Raw genomic sequence first — 18,203 nt, 5'->3', positions numbered from 1 at the left:
TAATATTTTCCTTGTTCTTTCAAAACCTTTTTATATTCATGTGAATCTTCGAAAACTTGATCTTCAACAACATGAGGAATTTATTCATCATTAGAATCTTTATCGAAGTTACTTTCATGTCTAGTTATGTCTTGAATTTTAATTAAATCACTTGTGACATTTTGACTAATTGTAGAAGAAAATTATCATTAACCTTCGATGTCAAATTAACATTTTTATTATTTCGAGTTAATGAACCAATTTTTTTATCACCGACAAATCATAACAATCAACACACAATTCTTCTTTGATTTCACTAATATTTTTTGATTTCACTAATATTGTTAGAATCATCTTCGATATTAGCGAAATCTATTTGATGATTCAATGTCAAAGATTCAATTTTATTCAAAATTTGTACTTGTTACTTTTTTCTCAATGTGTCATTCACAATGTTCACCAAATCATTAGAATCCAAATATTCATCAACATTAAAAATTCCATAAGCATAACAATCATTTGGAACTTGATCAAACATAGACACCCGACTCTCGCACTTATAAGATATTTCATTAACTAGTTCCTTCTTAAACGTATTGAATGGCAAGAGCTTTCTATGTTGCTCTTTACAGATATCTGATGAATGATCTAAAGCAGTTAATTTTCCGTAAAGTCTTTTGGATGTGTGATAATAAATTTTTTGTTGTTTAGCAAGCAACATATTTCAATTCTTACAGCATCTCTATCCATGCAAACAATCAAAAGTTTAGTGGACAACTATTCTATTCTAGTTTTCTTTTCTTCCGGTTTATTCTTAATATCATAAAGTTTAGAACGTGCCTTTTCTGCATTACTACTCAAAGAAATCAACAAATCATTTAAGTAAGCATATGCATCGTCTGTATTAGATAATACTGAATTATATGAATCAGAAGGAATATTAAAAGAGATTAGAATAGTACGTACCTTATCACCTTTGAACTTCTCCTCCTCTTCTCTACCGTCTTCTCCATGTTGTGCAAAAATTGTTCCATGGGTAGGATAACATATGTAACATCCTGTTATTTCGACTTTATGTAATAGTATATATATATATATATATATATATAAATAATAAAAGGGAAATTGTTGTATATTATGTACATTTACATATCAACCCTCAAAAATGAAATGTTAAACAAACTTGTTTAGGATGAACATAGTGGTAGAAATCGTGTCAATGATATCAAAAATATAAAGAACGCCCAATTCTGAGTTATAACGAAAAAGTTATAACCTATCGAAAATCCGCGACAAAAGCGACAAAACACTGTTTAACGTAAATAGTGAATTTTCAATAAAATGCTTTTTAGCCTTAACAATCTAAATAAAAGTCGTAGAATACATTAAACCGAGAGTTTTCTTAAAAAGAATGTCCAGATCTGACTTCATCCGAGAGTTTTCTTAAAAAGAACGTCCAAATCTGACTTCATATGAGGAAGTTATGATTTTTCTAAATTTCGGTTTAGCAGTAGACAGCTAAAAAATCGAAATAAAGATCGAGTGATCTTTAGCCGACGCAACCTAAACGAGAATTGAATATCTCATCAATAGTAGTACAACGATAAAAAGACAGATGAAAACGGATGTCGGATGAAGAAGTTATGAATTTTTAACGGACTTTTTCTGTCCCGGCCTGTTAAAAATATAACTTTAAAAATAAAGTCAAAATTTTCCGACGGAGTGTAAACGAAAGTTGTAGAGCATAGTCTCACCTACGCGTGGATATAAATAACGTCAAAAACGGAGCTCGTATGCAAAAGATATGGATTTTAGAAGTTTGGAAAAAGGGAGTACGCCCAGCGTACTCGGAAACAAGGCCTCGGATTGGCCACGTCGACGCTCCATCACCCCTCTCTCGCATGCATGCCATGCTATGTAGTAGCTCCGATGCGTAACGACTAGGTTGGGCCCAGCGTATGCCCAGCGTACGGGGATGCCTCATCCTCCTATAAATAGAAACCGAGACCTCCGGGTTTTGTTGCTCAAATCCAACCTCTCTACTATATCCACTCCCCTTTAAGCGTCTCCTAACTACCTTGACACCCCGGTGACGTATCCAAGTTCGGACGAAAGCCCGAAGCCCCGAAATTCTCCAAAAGCTAACCTCTTTCCAATCGAAGTGCTGCCCGCGTAAAACCCAACTTTTCATCAAATCGTCACTCTTACTAAGTGAGTTCATACCCCCGTATTTTCATAGTTTTTACTGTTTTAAAGGGGGGATGGGGGAATACAAGTCTAACACAAAGATTTTGTGTTACAAACTAATAGTTTCAAAGATTGTGTTAAAATGACATCAAGTCATCACAAGTATTTCAAAATGTTAAACTTCTTTTAAATGGCTTTATAAACTTATATTTTTCCCCATAAATCATATATATATATATATATATATATATATATATATATATATATATATATATATATATATATATAAGGTTTAAAAGGCTTAGGACTGATAGCTCACTTTGGTTCCTTTTCCTTGTTTGGATGTGGGATTATAAGCAACGGTTATTTGTCCAAATGTCATTTAAATTTTACTTATATAATTGTATCTGTATATAAATATACAAAAGTTAATTCGTTCAGTTCAAATACCCTTTGTAACATGTTAAGCAAGGGGTTACATTCATGAACAGTTAGTATCAATTCAAAAAGTACATATAAATTGTAATAGGTATAATTTATGATTCATAGAACATTAAATCACGATTTAAGTATACTAAAATACACTGTTTTACAAGAACAAAGGTTTGATTCAAAACTAATCAAAGAGTATACATCTTTCAAATACTAATTCAAGGGCATACTATCAATTATTCATTTCAGAATGATTGAGTTTTCACAACTATTATACATGTAACGTCTATATGCTTTTTATGAGTCGTTTGATTCAGGTTGTTTAGTTCATTTAAACAACATAGTTAAAGTCCTGACATTATAACCAGAATCTCCAGTTGGGGATCGAAACAATGTGTGTATAGATCTATATTGGGATTGACAACCCCACACTCAGACTGCTAGCTACAGTCAAACATACACGCATACGAGTGACAGTTGTTATCAACAGTTTTAACGCATTCATAGCGTTGGGTCAGGCCATCTAGTCTCAGTATGATTATAATAACTCATTAAAAAGGTATTATTAACAATACGTTAGTGCATAATAAACTTAAGTACATTTTCAAAGTACCAGTTTACCATAATACAGTTTATACAGTATTACATCTCAGTATTCAATAACAGTTGGTTAAGCCAGACACACTCTCACTTATACAGTTTATACAAAAAGGAAATTCAGTAACAAAACATTGGTTTACAAATAAAACGGTTTTATGACATTAAAACTACTTTTCATATACAGCATAAAATATAGGATTTTCTGGAACAATTTACATATTCATGAAACAGAAAACATACTTTCAAACATAAATACTTATGCACTCACTCAACTTTATGTTGATACTCTCTTTTCAAATTACTTGTATTCTCAGGGAATTAGTAGACAGGTACTCCCCGAGTTTTTGAGAAGATGAAGCTATTTTGAGTCATGTCTTCTTCTTTTGTATACCTATTTTGGTTTCAATATACAATGATTGAACACATGTAAATATTTATACTTTTTAAATACAATGGTTGTTTGTACTTTGATTACTATGATGCATGTGTTGTGGTACTACAAATGAAGTCATCCACCCCCGGACGTTTCCGTCGTCTGGTTTGGGGGTGTGACAACATATCTCCTCATCATCTCAACCCAAAGACTAGATTTGATATGTTCCTTCACATCCTTCTTCTCTTATCATCATCAAGGACAAATTCTTTGACTTCTCCCTCAATTCTTCAATATTCATTGAATAATAGGCCTTTTCCTTCATATTCATTGAAGAAACTCTGGCATGGTGATTCAAGACATTATAATAGTTGCAATCATATCCTGATTCTCCCACAAGTTTCTTCTTGGCTACTAATTCAATTAAATTCTTAAACTTCTCATCACCCTAAATACTTTTATTTTGACTTCCTAAGCTCATTTTTGAAGTACTTTTCTGATATGAATTGTTCTTGAAATTTCCTTTCATTAGCTTCTTGTAGATTTTTTTCATTGTTGGAGTAGTAAGCCACAACTTCATCACCTGAATTGATGAATACACTGTCTTCGTCATTAACATCTTCTTCATCAGAAACACCTTCTTTGATATTTGTCTTCAACACTAGAGGAAGGACCCCCAAAAGCGGCTCTATGCTTTTCCTCAGCAATCTCCTTGACATAAGACTTATGCGATTTTAAAATTTTATACAAAACAAATAATGAGTACGAATCAAAATTCTTACGCGTTTTGATCAACAAACTTATGTTTCTCCATTCCTTTCTCAAGCATTGAATGATAGTGATATTGAAATCCAATTCAGTTCGAACCACTTTGTATTTTTAACACTTGTAAATTAAATCATTGAATCGATCATAGTAAAGCTCGATTGAATCATTCTTTTTTTTCTTGAAATTCGATAACTCGGATAAACATTGAGTTACAAATATTTTCTTAGTTCTCTCAGTTCCTTGGAACTTTTCCTTCAATTTGTTCCACATTTCATGAGTTGTATTACAAATACGAATGTAGTTGTACACAACCGGAGGCAATGCATCTCTTAATTCGCTCATGCATCTTTTGACATTTTCTTCACTTTTGTGTCTATTTTCAGTGACACTTTCATTATGTGCTCCAGTTCCAATACTTACAATTGGACCTAGACAATATGGACCTTTCTCAATTGATCTCCATATATCTTCATCAATACCGTTCATATAATCTTCCATACGATCGGGCGATTGATCATAATATTCTGGAAGCAACGTTGGTTTTTTGTTGAAGATCCAAACAAATTGGCGTAATTCATCATTGTAGTCACATTCAGATTTGCGATTGTGATGATTTGAAATGATTCTTAAGTAAGATTTGATTCAATTTAATTGATTAGATTCAATTCCTAACTACAAAATAGATAAATCTCAAATAATGTTCGAAGAAAAATGAATTTCAAGTGCGGAAAAGTTGAATTCAGAAACGATTGAATCAACAGATGAAATCAAAAAGAATTCTCCAAACAATTTGATGATTCCTGCTCTGATACCACTTGATGAGTTATGAATTCAATTAAGAAACAAACTCAGAAAAGAAATGAACACAAGATGTTAATAATTTTGTTTAAGCTCTTATAAGTCTGGAAGCAATCTAGAATACAAGGTTTGGGATGTATCAGTATTGCGTACCAAATATCCTAGAGTACAACACTATTTATAGTGCTATCAACAAACATAAAATATATGGTGTGCCTTCGACATCAAAGAACTTCTTCAAATATGCACATTGAACTAAAAAGATATATCGAAGGTGTGTAACCTTCGATATAGACTACAACACTTTGCTAAGATATACAAAGTAAAGGATATATCGAGGTATTAGACATATAACACAACTTAAACTCTACAATATGTTTTTTTTGTTTTACCACGACCATTATTTACTTTTAATGCACACATAAAAACTTAAATCGTCACCATAAAATATTTATAGTCATACAGTTTTTTACTAAACCATGACCATAAATTACTTATAGCCGTATGTTTTTTTTATAATACGTGACTATAAATTACTTAGGCGTTGTTTGTTTTTTTGAAGCAAAAATTCATGAAGTTTGCGGACCACCTCTACAACCCTCTGTGTAGCAGAAGAGGTGGACCAAACGGCTGCAGACTGTAATAAGAAGTATGTTTGTTTTTTAACATCTATAGGCTCCTGCAGATATTAAAAAATTAAAATAAACTGATTTTATAAACCGAAAATAGTTTTCAATACTTGAAATTTAATAATTCTAGTCTTAAACATTGAAATAAAATTCATACAACCAAATTAGTATTACAATAACAATTTGAAATAGTATTCATACAACCAAACCATAATAATTCTCATTCCATATTTTGCAGCAACTGCTCGACAATTTCATCTCGTAACTGGGTCATATTTTCATGGTACATTGCAGTACCATGTGTTTGGAATCTCATCTTCATCATCATCAACAACTATATTGTTATTCCGAACCGAGACATTTGATTCATCATATCGTCCAAAATACTCATCACGTACTCCCTTTCTTTTTATAAAATTATAAAGCACGAAACATACAATGCTAATATATTTTTTTGTAACCAAAAAGAATGGTGTCATCATTTTCAATATAGGGAATCGTGCTTTCAAGACACCAAAAACACGCTCAATGATGTTCCGAAGTTTTGCATGTGCACCGTTAAATTTTTTTTATTGGTTAATGCATGTCTTTGATGGAAATCTCCAATCCAAATACTTCACATTATGATATGGTGCCATCAAACCTTGAATGTTTGCATAGGCGGCATCACAAAGATAATATTTATCCGTAAAAATGCAAGAAAAAAATCATCCAGTTTTCGAAATAAGCTAAAACCTATTAAAATAACCATAAACTTACCTGATGGCCGAAACGGGAATGGTACATGTGGATTTGCTAATGCTTCTGATAATATTCTAGTATTATGTGCTATCCTTTCCCAACCGGCCACAACAAACGTAAACATCATGTTGAATTCAAAAATTGCCAATACGTTTTGGTAACAATAGCCTTTTCCCCTACTTATATATAAATCATGTTTGTTTGCAGGGACAACAACATGTATCAAAGTGTCATCAAGTGCACCAACTGCTCCTTTGAAAACCCGTCGTAGCCTCCTATTATGTCCCAAAATGTTTGGATTTGGATTAAAAGAAGTTGGTACTATAATGTCAAGTGCAAAAAGCAGCATTTTGTCCAACACTTCATGAAAAAATGAATTGTTTTCTTTAAGTGTTGAAATCTTCGCTTGATAATCATGTAACGTTGGTTATGACCGATCATCATAAAAAACATAGCCATCTTTTCTCTACCAATACATGTTTGATGTCCTTTAACAATCATAGTCGGATAAATAATTCACAAGACATGCGTAGTACTTCAAAACATTGTAGAGGATTACAGTGAAGTAACTCTAACATGAATTCATGTCTCGTCATTTCCAAATCATTCTCGCACACTAGTTTCACACCCCTCTTCCAAAAGCAGCGGACGTACAACTACATTAGAATTCTGAGAAGTATCTTTTTGTCATGATCCATTAGGAACCTATTAATCAACACAAGTACCAAATAACATAAAATTCAAGTACCAAATAACTTCACATAAAATTCAAGTACCGAATAACATAACATAAAATTCAAGTACCAAATAACATAACATAAAACTCAAGTACCAAATAACATAAAACTCAAGTACCAAATACCATAAATAACATTCAAGTACGAAATAACCAAATTACAATAGACAAAACATAATCACGTAGTTCCAACACATGTAATTAAAACCTAAACAACACAAATATGTAAACCTAACAGACAATATTTCCATCCTTTAAAACTCCTAAACTTGTAACAGTCATCTCGATCCATCATGTTAATATATTTGGATCATTGGATAAATTTACCCACATCTCTCTTATATTATGGTTCCTCCGAAAATGTGATAAGAAGCATATCGTAGAGGGTCTACTAGGCCTAACTCAAGCAACTCTAACTTCTCTAAACATTGAGAAATTGTAGGTTCTTGAGTCAACTATCGTAGAGCTTTTTGCATCTCTAGTGCTAAACCACCAACAGTAATAGAATCTTTAGGTGAGGCACTAGAAGGTGGATCAGGTGAGGCACTAGGAGCTCGAGGTCTAGGAGTTGAGGGTTTAGCCCTTTTGTTGGGGTTACCAGAAGGTGAAGCATTAGAAGGTGAATCAGCAAAATGTGAAGCAGGAGAAGGTGGCGGCTGAGTAAAAGGCTCACTAGTGTGATGGGAAAAGTAGTCATCCTCATCTATGTTAATAAAAGCAGTGTCCATAAGCTGTAGTGGTGCGACATGAAAAGAATATAATCCATGTCCCGATGGTGTTTGGGATGCAGCATAGCTGAGATTACCAGAGGCACTTTTCCATAAAAAAGTTCTACATAACGCTCTGGAAACAACAATATGGCGTTTTCAAAGAAGCGGCTTTTGGATGTCACTAAACCCAATCAATGTAACAAATGTAATGTAAGAATATTTCCCAACTATATTAACAATATATATATATATATATATATATATATATATATATATATATATATATATATATATAAATGTTGCCAGTTTTGTTTTTCAAGTATAACCACCATGTGTATTTGGCTTTAAGATTGCCATAGGCATTTTTCAGTTGTCTTTGAGTCAAATCAACGCCATATTTTTCCTTAATGGTTGTTCCTAACTTGTTCCATGAATGTTTGTGCAAACTCAAACCTTTTTCTATCCATAGTGTGTACTTCTTTAGTACAAGTGTGGAATAAGAATTTTATGTGCTCATTGGTCGATGTATGTTTATCTCCCATTGCTAATAACAAATTACATTTGCAATACATACTTTAGCAAACATAACCTTATAACAACAACTTTCGGCATAACAACTTCTATTGATTAAACTAACGAATTTCAGCAAAGATTAGTCACATTTCAGCAACAATTATGACATTTCAGCAAAAAGTTTATGACATTTCAGCAACATTTCATGATATTTCAGTAACAATTCATGAAATTTTCAGCAACAATTCATGACATTTCAGCAACATTTTATGACATTCAACATCCATTAATGACATTTCAGCAACAATTCATGATATTTCAGCAACATTTCAATTATGATTCAACAACATTTCAACATAATATGATATTTAAGCATAAATTTATGACATTTCAGCGGAATAAAAAACATCATTAAAGGTTTGATAACATTAGCATCAAGAACAAAGATATCAACAATGATTCAACAAGAAAAATCAAAAAATTAAGATGAAGTAGGAAAGCTGAAGTTGCTCCAGCAAAAAAAATGAAAAATTCAAGATTCACCATGGCAGAATTGTTGCTTCAGCAACAATAAACGAAAAAAAAAACTTACCGAGATGAAAGATCAACGTTGATGACCGGAAGGAGAGGCGACTGAGAGGAGTCTGCGCCGGAGAGGAGGGAACGCCGATGGGAAGGAAGCTACACCGACGAAGGACTGATTGTAGATGCGATCGATCGGGGATGACGACATATAGGGAGAAAAAAAGAATGTGGTGCTTTTCTTAGGGGGGAGTCTCCGATTTTTTTAGGTTTAGGTTTGACGAGGCTAGAAGAGGGAACTCAAGTTCTGTTCCAAACAGAACACGAACATAGGTCTTTTACTCCGAAGACTGCAAAAAAACAAACTGTTGTGGGATAAAAAGTGTTGCGCATGTGCTGCGCCACACAGCACAAAGTGGTTTGAAGCGTTTTTTTACAAAAAACAAACAACACCTTATAGTCACATGCATTTTCCTTTTATCGTTAGTATTATATACTTTTCGACACACATAAGCAATTAAATATTACCATAAACTACTAATAGTCAAATGTTTTTTTTAACATTACCATTATTTACTTTTAGACACACATAAAAACTTAAACCATGACCATAAACTACTTATATTTGTACGTTTTTTTTTATCTTAAACCATGCCCATAAATTACTTATAGCCACATATTATTCCTTTTATCATTAGTATTGTTTACTTTTTGACACATAAGCAATTAAAGTGTAATCATAAACTACTAATAGTCATATGATATTTTAAGCATGACCGTTTTTTACTTTTAGAAACACATTAAAACTTAAATCGTCACCACATAATACTTAAAGCTACTAGTTTTGTTTCTTTCACTAAGTAGATAATAAACACTACGTTTTGGTAACACAAAATAATTTATGTGTCCATATGTATTAACTTTTAGACACATCAGATTCATGCGGCTAATTCAACTCAATGATTTAGACACATAACTAATTGGTTCAAGTGACCATATATGTATATATATCGTCTCATATTTTATTTATTTATTAAACACTCAAAAGATATAATGTTGTAACATATTGAAATTTGTACAAAAACCTTTTGACTTACGATTTGGTTCCCAAAAATATGTAAGTGGAATCGAAAGATTAGTAATCTCTTTGGTCTAAATTTGAAATGACCAATATGTGGAGTATAAAGTTGTAAGCTCCTTTTCAAACTTTTGATTTTCAACATGTAATGAAAATGTCTAAAGATAGAATAAAAGACTTTCTAAAACCAAAGAAGACCGCAAAAAATAATGGTGATGTAAAGAGACCAGATATGGATTCTACTCAATGACAAACACCGGTGCTTCATCCTAACAATTCAGACATGATCAAGTGTGATCCTCTCAGCGGGATGGACCGCAGGGTAAAAAGAAACATCCATTGCTTAGTATACAATTGTTAGTATTTCATGCATAATTCTTCATGAAAATTACCTATCCATGATCACTTACCCCGTTAAGCTCCAGTAGTTGATCCCAAGTATGAAGTCCCAAGTTGAAGGTTAGTGGTCCCGGTTCAATGTGTGAGATAACAACAAGATCCTAGACCAATAATGATACAATAACTATGAACTTATTCTATGGCATCCAAGGGAGTGAGAATAAACAGATAACAAAAATGTATGTATGCTAATGTCCTAAGTTAAATGTTATGCTAAAATAAAAGTAGAAAAGAAGAAAATAAAATCTTTTTGGAATTTTATAAAAATTGAAAAAAATGAATGCAATTTATTTACAAACTAGAATGTTATGAAACCTAACTAAAATGCACGTAAAAAGTAAAAACAAAAGGGAATACCCCACTCCAAGCTTAAGAACAAACATTGTCCTCAATGCTTAAGGTTAAGGCAGAAATGACCTATATCGGCGAGTCGGGTGGCGGGAAGTGTCCTTGGCGGTAGTGGTAATTCAAAATTTCTGGCAAAATTTTTGTGAGATTTTCCATTTTCATTCAGCTGGATGTGTAGAGCTAAAAAAAACTAAGAGAATGGCGCAAATTTCATTGAATTCCAACCGTAGAATTCTGTTAATCTTGATTTTTCCGGCGAGGTGGGCTTTGTGTTCTTGAGTGTTTTAGAGAAACAATAGAGGAATGGGGGAAGAAATTAATTTGAAGGTGGTATTTGGAGAAGAAGAGGCTATAACTTAACTCATTTGGTCAACGTAAGTTAACTAAAGTCAACCCACTTAAGTCTGATCAAAGAAGGTCAAGGCAAAAGGTCAAAAAAATCGATTTTTCATCTAGACATGCATGGGTATCGCACCCTCGCATGCGGATTGTGTGTGTGTATATATATATATATATATATATATATATATATATATATATATATATATATATATATATATATATATATAGAGCTAGGTTCAAGTATTCTAACTAATTATTGTGCGCATATCGTATGCTATGAGAATTACTAAGAGAATAAGTTGTTTAACAATGCGAATACGTTCAACCTTACAAAAATATCGTCATCTTCATGCATTCTTGCTAATTATTATTTATTTTTGTTCTCACACGTCGTTTTTCACTCATTTTCATTCTGACAGAATACGAACCAATAAACATTCTGACAAACATTCTGACAGAAATGAGAATAATAATAATAAGTGTATAATAACCTTATAGACGATTTAGTTAGTGAGAATGTGTGTTAATGACAATAGTTATGTAAGATTAAACGTATTTATATTATCAAACAACATATTTTTTTATCATTCTCATAGCATACGATATCCGCACAATACTTAGTTAGAATAGAATAACCTAAGCATATATATATATATATATATATATATATATATATATATATATATATATATATATATATATATATATATAATCAGTTAAATTTATACTAACGGGGTGTTAAAGATTGCTTATTTAAGCTCTTTATTAGCTTATACCTATTTACCACCGGTAATAAGTAAATTTTAGTGTTTGGATAAGCAAATATTATAAGTGCTTATTGGGTCAAATAATGAGTTTTAGTAAGTTGGTTTCACATTACTTATTTGATACTCCTTATCAAAGTATGAAGTCTAATTATTTATTTACCCCTAATACTACTTAGAGCATCTTCAATGTTTAACCTACCCTATCACTTAATATTTTTGTCATATCATTATTCTAATACTTTTGACCTCTAATTAAATAAGCCCTCCAATGGTTAAGCTTTTTTCAATAGTTTTTTTTTTAATTTTTTAAATTTAACTAGTAGTCTTTAAACATCCTCATTTAATAAGTAGTCTTTAAACATATTATACTTATAAAATTAAATATTTTAAATTAAGGTTATCATTAGAAATTAATATATAAACATTTAATATATGAAAAACTATGATAGAAATAATTAAGTAGTTAAATAAATGAAAAATATTTAAATCTAGAATACAATTAAGGATACAAATATAAAATATGTTAAAATTAAGGATACAAATATAAAATATGTTAAAAATAGAAGGGATTAAATGTTTAAAACTTAATACTATATTTTGAGTGATCAATATAAGCATTCTACACCGGTAGTGTTAAATGAAAAAAAAAGTGTTGAATCAATAGAAAAAGACTTTAAAATAAATCTCCATTGGAGATTGACTAGTTTTTCTTTCACATTGTCTTTTTCACATAAAGCAAAGCTTCTCCACCTAGCATGTTTTTGAGCTTTACATTTAATCATTCCCGTTTTTTTATTTTTAAAAATATTATGTTTCTTGGTTATTGTTCAATATTATTAAATTCTTACATTGTTTACCAATTATGTTCGGAAACACATGATAGAATGATAAAAAAACATAATTTATTTTTCAATTTATCTGATATATCATTGTTTTTTGTTTTTGATATCTTGTTGGACCCCATCGTAACATCATCATACCCTTGTTTATAAATATCTTTTCAATGTTGTAAAATATATTTTTTTAAAATATTTTTTGATATTAATTTTCTATAAATAGTATTATCATATATGATTAAAAATATAATCTAATAAAAAACAAAAAGTCAATAATAATATGATATGGAAGATGTTATTTTCTGTAATTTTATATGTATAAGTCAAATTTGTCAAAATATTAAAAAACTTATCAACTTATCACATTTTGTTACTAGATAAGCTAATCCAATTTTTTTCTTTTTTAAATTCCGTTTTAATGCCGGATGAACTAGTAAGTACTTTAAAATAAAAAATCATAAGCTATTTTAAGTAAGCAATCCTAAACACCCCCTAAAAGTGATATGACAATCATCGGTCATCGCAGGTTAGTTCAGTGAAATGTTGCATATTCAAAAGTAGCACCAAAGAGATAGATGAATATGGAACTGTGAGTAAGAGATGGTTTGGGATGCAGATCGGCTCGATGCATTTACTCAAGAAAGCCTCAAAGGTCGCTCCTACATGCTTTGCACCCTAGTTGGCTGTTGTAAATTAAATTTATTTAGTTATGGAGTACAGTTGTTTAAAAAAAGGGGTATTCTATCCTAATTATAGTGACTGTGGCTGAAATCTATTTAGTCCTTAAATAGAAAACACCGGGCCCTTCTTTTGGAACAAAAACTTTTATAAAACAAAAGAAACTTGCAAAAAGTTGGAGAGTACAAAGTTTTCACCAAATACTTAATGCCACTATAATACTTGCGATTGGGGTTGAGAGAGACTTGCCTAAATTGTTGACCATTAATAATTGCCATTCAAGAATAAGAGTAACTCCTTATACAAACGCTCATGATCTGCAAGTCCATCCATATTCAATGTTAAGGAGCAATAATTAATCCCATTAGTTTACCTATTAAAATTTGGAAATAGAAAAATATTTTGGAATTAACTGTATACCTTTAGAAAAAAAGCGAGTAATCTCCTGAGGGTAATTGAAAAGCGGACAGATCACCACCAATAATATATTTCCACGACTTGTAATAACTCAAAGGATCTTCTTCATTCTCCTTATCTGTATTATACACATACACAGGACTGATTGCACACTCTCTTACCATTACTCCACCATATATCTCCTCTTCTAATATTGTAACACAAACTTCATCACCATTTTTAAGCTCATTGTCCCCAAACATCCAATGACTTAACCATACTATATCTTCATCAGTTTCTCCGACAGCATACATTTGACCATAATACGTCCAGGTGCGATTTGTTGTCACGTTCTGTACTTTCATCCTTAAATGACTTTCCTTTTTTGTGCCTGAAAGTGTATGCACAAAGCTTATATTTATTCCTTGTATTGTTTTATTCATTGAAGACGATGGCATGGCTATTGATATTGATGAACCCTTGCTTTTATGAGGCAACCAATCTGGAACTGCTTTCCCAGGAAAACATGTGCTAAATATTCCAAATTCGTAAAATATCTGCAAATAAAACATCAGATTATATGAATTTTATGCATATTTGTGTGTGTTTGTGAGATCCGTAGAAACAGAGCAGAAGAAAGAGAATACCTGTATTGGGAGTTTTTCCTTTGCACGAGACACCATGAATGAATCCTTTATCCGCACCTTGTGATCTTTCACATGGTGTAAATTTTTCCACCCCAAGCTACATAATATCTGCTCATCAATTTGTGCTATAGCTTGAATTTTTATTATGCCTTCAATTTCGGTCAATGACTCTGTATCATAGAAATACACAGCTGGTGGGGCCGACATTTCTTGAGGGAATGTTATTTTATTAAGTGACGAACACTTTTCAGTAAACAGATGTCTGATTGTACGTGGAGGGCACAATACCGACTTCAACATCGAACACTCTCCAACATCAAGTAACTCAAGCCTGCTAAGGTTTCTCACACAATCAGGCAGGGAATCAATTGGATTCTTCCTTAAATATAATCTCTTCAACATTGACATGCTACTGAAGTCCTTCGGAAAGGATTCATTAGATAAATTATTGCCCTTAAGCGACAAGGTTACTAGTGAAGGTAGCAAAAATAATTTTGGAGTTTTCCCTAAAAATTCTCCAACGGAAGAGGAAGATGCATATGACTCCATATCCTTCATCCGCATTAGAAATTCACTAGCACCTAAGCAACCGCTTAGTGATAAAACCTTAACATTCTTTAACTTGCGAATGCTAATTGGAACATTATTAAGCTTACTGCATTTGCTCATGTCAAGAATAACAAGGCTATCACATCCACCAATTGACTCACACACATGAACTAAGCTTTCACAGTTTGTAAGATACAACCTCTCAAGTGCAGGTAGCCCAGAGAAGCCTTCAACTCTAACAAGCTTGCAATAACTCAGATTAAGAATCTTCAATGACCCAAGAAGCTGTTGCATTGGATATCCTCTAATCAAGAATATTATCATGAAGATATTAATAATCTAAAAAATTGAAGTAAAAGCTTTAATTTCATACCTTTGGCTTCTTCCAAAGCCGTGTCATATTACTGTAAGACATGTCAAGATCAACCAAATTTTCCATTGGTAAGTCTGAAGGTATGAATTTTAAATGGAATCCATGCATGCACAACCACCTTAAACCTTTTGGAAAATTGTTGTAACATCCGTCGATTTTTACATGATTGAGTTGGAGCAGCTTTAGCTTATCCATCTTTCTTAATGCATCTGTTCTCAATTCGACTTTTTGGCTATGAAAAGATGAAAGCATTAGGAGAAGCCGAGCCAAAAACAACCAAATTCTTAAAAAGAACTTATAGACCATCAGGATTGGTTGAGCAGCTCTAAAAGTCTTGTTCACATCATCATTTTGGAAGTTATGCTCTGTCACACTACTTGATCTAGACGATAGCTCCTTTGTCAATAGATTCATGTCAAGGATAAGACCTTGAATTCTTTGGGTACCCTATCAAAAAGAAAATTACTTCAAGCATTCATTGTAATATGGATGACAAAGCTAACAAATACTCTTAATGACTACGTTCTATTTACCTTGTCCTTTTTTAACAAATCGAAGGAATCCTCATGCTTCCATACCCGACTACGCTTCCATGGCTTATCAGGTGATTCTTTGCGGACTAAATCTCTCCCCATCTCCTGAAGCAACTGATGCATTGTCATCATATTATTTGCTCCAATTGTGAGAAGACATCTATCAATGAGCTTGGTGATCCCATATGATACTTGAAACCCGCATTCCTTTAATATTGTTTCTGTAACTTCTCTTTCTTTTCCAACAAAAAAGCAAGCAATGTGCTTAAAAAGTTCTTTACAGTCCCCTGATAAAGAATCAAAGCTAATTTGCAGAGCCTTTTGTACATTCTCTTGTACATCAGTTAAATATCCATTTGCCTCCAACATTTCAAGGACATCACTCCATATGGCTGCACCTTCATTAATTAATGAACTACCCAAAACTTTAAGAGCCAGTGGATGTCCTCCACAATACTTGGCAACTTGTTCTGCTTTTTTCTCATAACCTTTCTTGGGATCATTGTTTCCAAACGCATGCCAACATAAAAGTTTCACAGATTCAGTATCACTTAAGACACGAAGTGCATGCTTTGTATGTTTTGGAGGAAATTTCATACGAAACAATGAACACTTTTTTGTTAGGGACCCATCTTTGGTTGTTACTATAATCTTGCTTCCTGGATGAAAACCTTTTGTTCCAATCAACACATCCAGTTGCTCAGAGTTATCTACATCATCAAGAACCAAAAGTGTTTTTTTCCTAGATAATGCTTTTTCAATCTTAGATGTGCAACGATCTGCATCATGTTCTTCAATATTTCTTTTCTTGAGAATGTCTCCAAGAAGCTGTTTTTGCAAATCTATCTGTTGTGCATATCTTCTTCCAATGCCTTCAACAAAGCTGCTTCTTTCAAATTCATGGTAGTGCAACATGTACATATATTCTGCCAATGTTGTTTTTCCGATCCCGGCCATCCCCCAAATTGTGAGAATTTCAGCAGCTTCAGAAGATCCTCTTTTCAACCAGGAACTGATTGTATAAATAGAATAGTCCATCCCAATTAGGTGTGGGATTCTCCTTTGCAAGTGTAGTTCCAGTCTAGTATTGATTTCTTTCACGACTTCTTCAATGACCACCGTCTCTCTTCTGAAAAAGGAATCAAATTCGATCAACAAGACACAGCAGCCCATATATCAAATTAAATAATACTGATCAATAACTAGTCTTCTGAATCCTTTTAATTAATATGAGAGGGACTAAAATAAAAATATACACACAGTTTTAACCAAATGGTGGGGCCACTTTGTATATGTATCCACTGTTCGTCCCCACGAAGCTTTTCATCCCAATTCCCAGCAATGGTAAAAAGCTAAATCTCCATACAAAACAGATGAATTTTGTGGAAATATAGTATGAATGTTTTACCTCCCAGTTGCATCTTTTCCTTTCAAATCAGCAATTTCTGTAAGTCCTTTCGTCCACATCTCCAACTTACGAGCACCTTGAGTTTTCTTCTCCGCATCCTTTTCGGACTCAATCCTCTGTTTGTGTTCAAATAACGCTTCTCCAAAAGTGCTTTCTTGCTTCCTGATATGTGTCGGCTCAACGTTGTAAAAAATGGGGAGAACAATATGGTCAGAGACCCGTCGTTGCTCTAAGATCATCAAGAGCTCGTCCAGACACCATGTTGAAGTTGCGTAGTTCTTAGACAAGACGATTATCGAAGCACGAGAGCTTTTTATAGCTCTTGCAAGTTCTGGTTTAAGTTCTTCCCCAGTTTCAACCTCTTCCTCATCAAGAAAGGTAGAGATGTTTTCATTCACCAAAGCTTGGTAGAGGTGATCCATAAAACCCAGACGAGTGTCTTTCCCTCTGAAACTCAGGAAAACATCATATGTCATTGCCGCTTCTTGTTCTTCTGGTAATTCAGTGAGGATGGCCATGGAAGTTGAGAAGAATTACAAGAGTGTACATAAGCTGGGATTATAAGTTTTCGTTGGTTCTGATTTTGGTTGTCTAGCTTAGATCTAAATTGGAGATGAGTGTCTCTTGTTTTGTACTAGAGTCAATGTTTGGCAGCAAAGTCAATGTTTGTTGTCTTCTTTAGCTGACTTGGTCTCCGCGTGAATACTTTTTTCTTCTCTTTTGGAAAAAGCATCACTAACATGATAACATATGAATTATGCGCGTGAATAATTTTTTGTTCTCTATTGGAAAAAGTATCACTAACATGATAACATATGAATTATGATGTTTAACTTTTAGAAAATATTCAATATTGGCTGA

At 32.7% G+C, this 18,203-nt stretch overlaps 1 protein-coding gene across 1 annotated transcript; it reads right to left on the bottom strand.

The window, feature by feature from the left end:
• Positions 1-6,620: 6,620 nt before the first annotated feature.
• On the bottom strand, positions 6,621-17,990 carry LOC145129452 (disease resistance protein RML1A-like). The gene is made up of 8 exons (XM_079064166.1): positions 17,343-17,990; positions 15,935-17,063; positions 15,402-15,848; positions 14,480-15,313; positions 13,857-14,389; positions 13,686-13,753; positions 9,059-10,566; positions 6,621-7,212 (listed from the first exon to the last, which is right to left on the bottom strand). The coding sequence occupies exons 1-5, from the start codon at positions 17,858-17,860 to the stop codon at positions 13,859-13,861; spliced, it is 3,459 nt and encodes a 1,152-aa protein (XP_078920292.1). The 5' UTR covers positions 17,861-17,990; the 3' UTR covers positions 6,621-7,212; positions 9,059-10,566; positions 13,686-13,753; positions 13,857-13,858.
• Positions 17,991-18,203: the final 213 nt, after the last annotated feature.

Source organism: Lactuca virosa, chromosome 8 (genome assembly GCF_052849685.1).
Source record: "Lactuca virosa cultivar CGN04683 chromosome 8, Lactuca_virosa_CGN04683_v6, whole genome shotgun sequence".
Taxonomy (NCBI): Eukaryota; Viridiplantae; Streptophyta; class Magnoliopsida; order Asterales; family Asteraceae; genus Lactuca; species Lactuca virosa.
The sequence above is the reverse complement of the archived record's forward strand: the minus strand, read 5'-3'. Positions and strand labels throughout refer to the sequence as shown.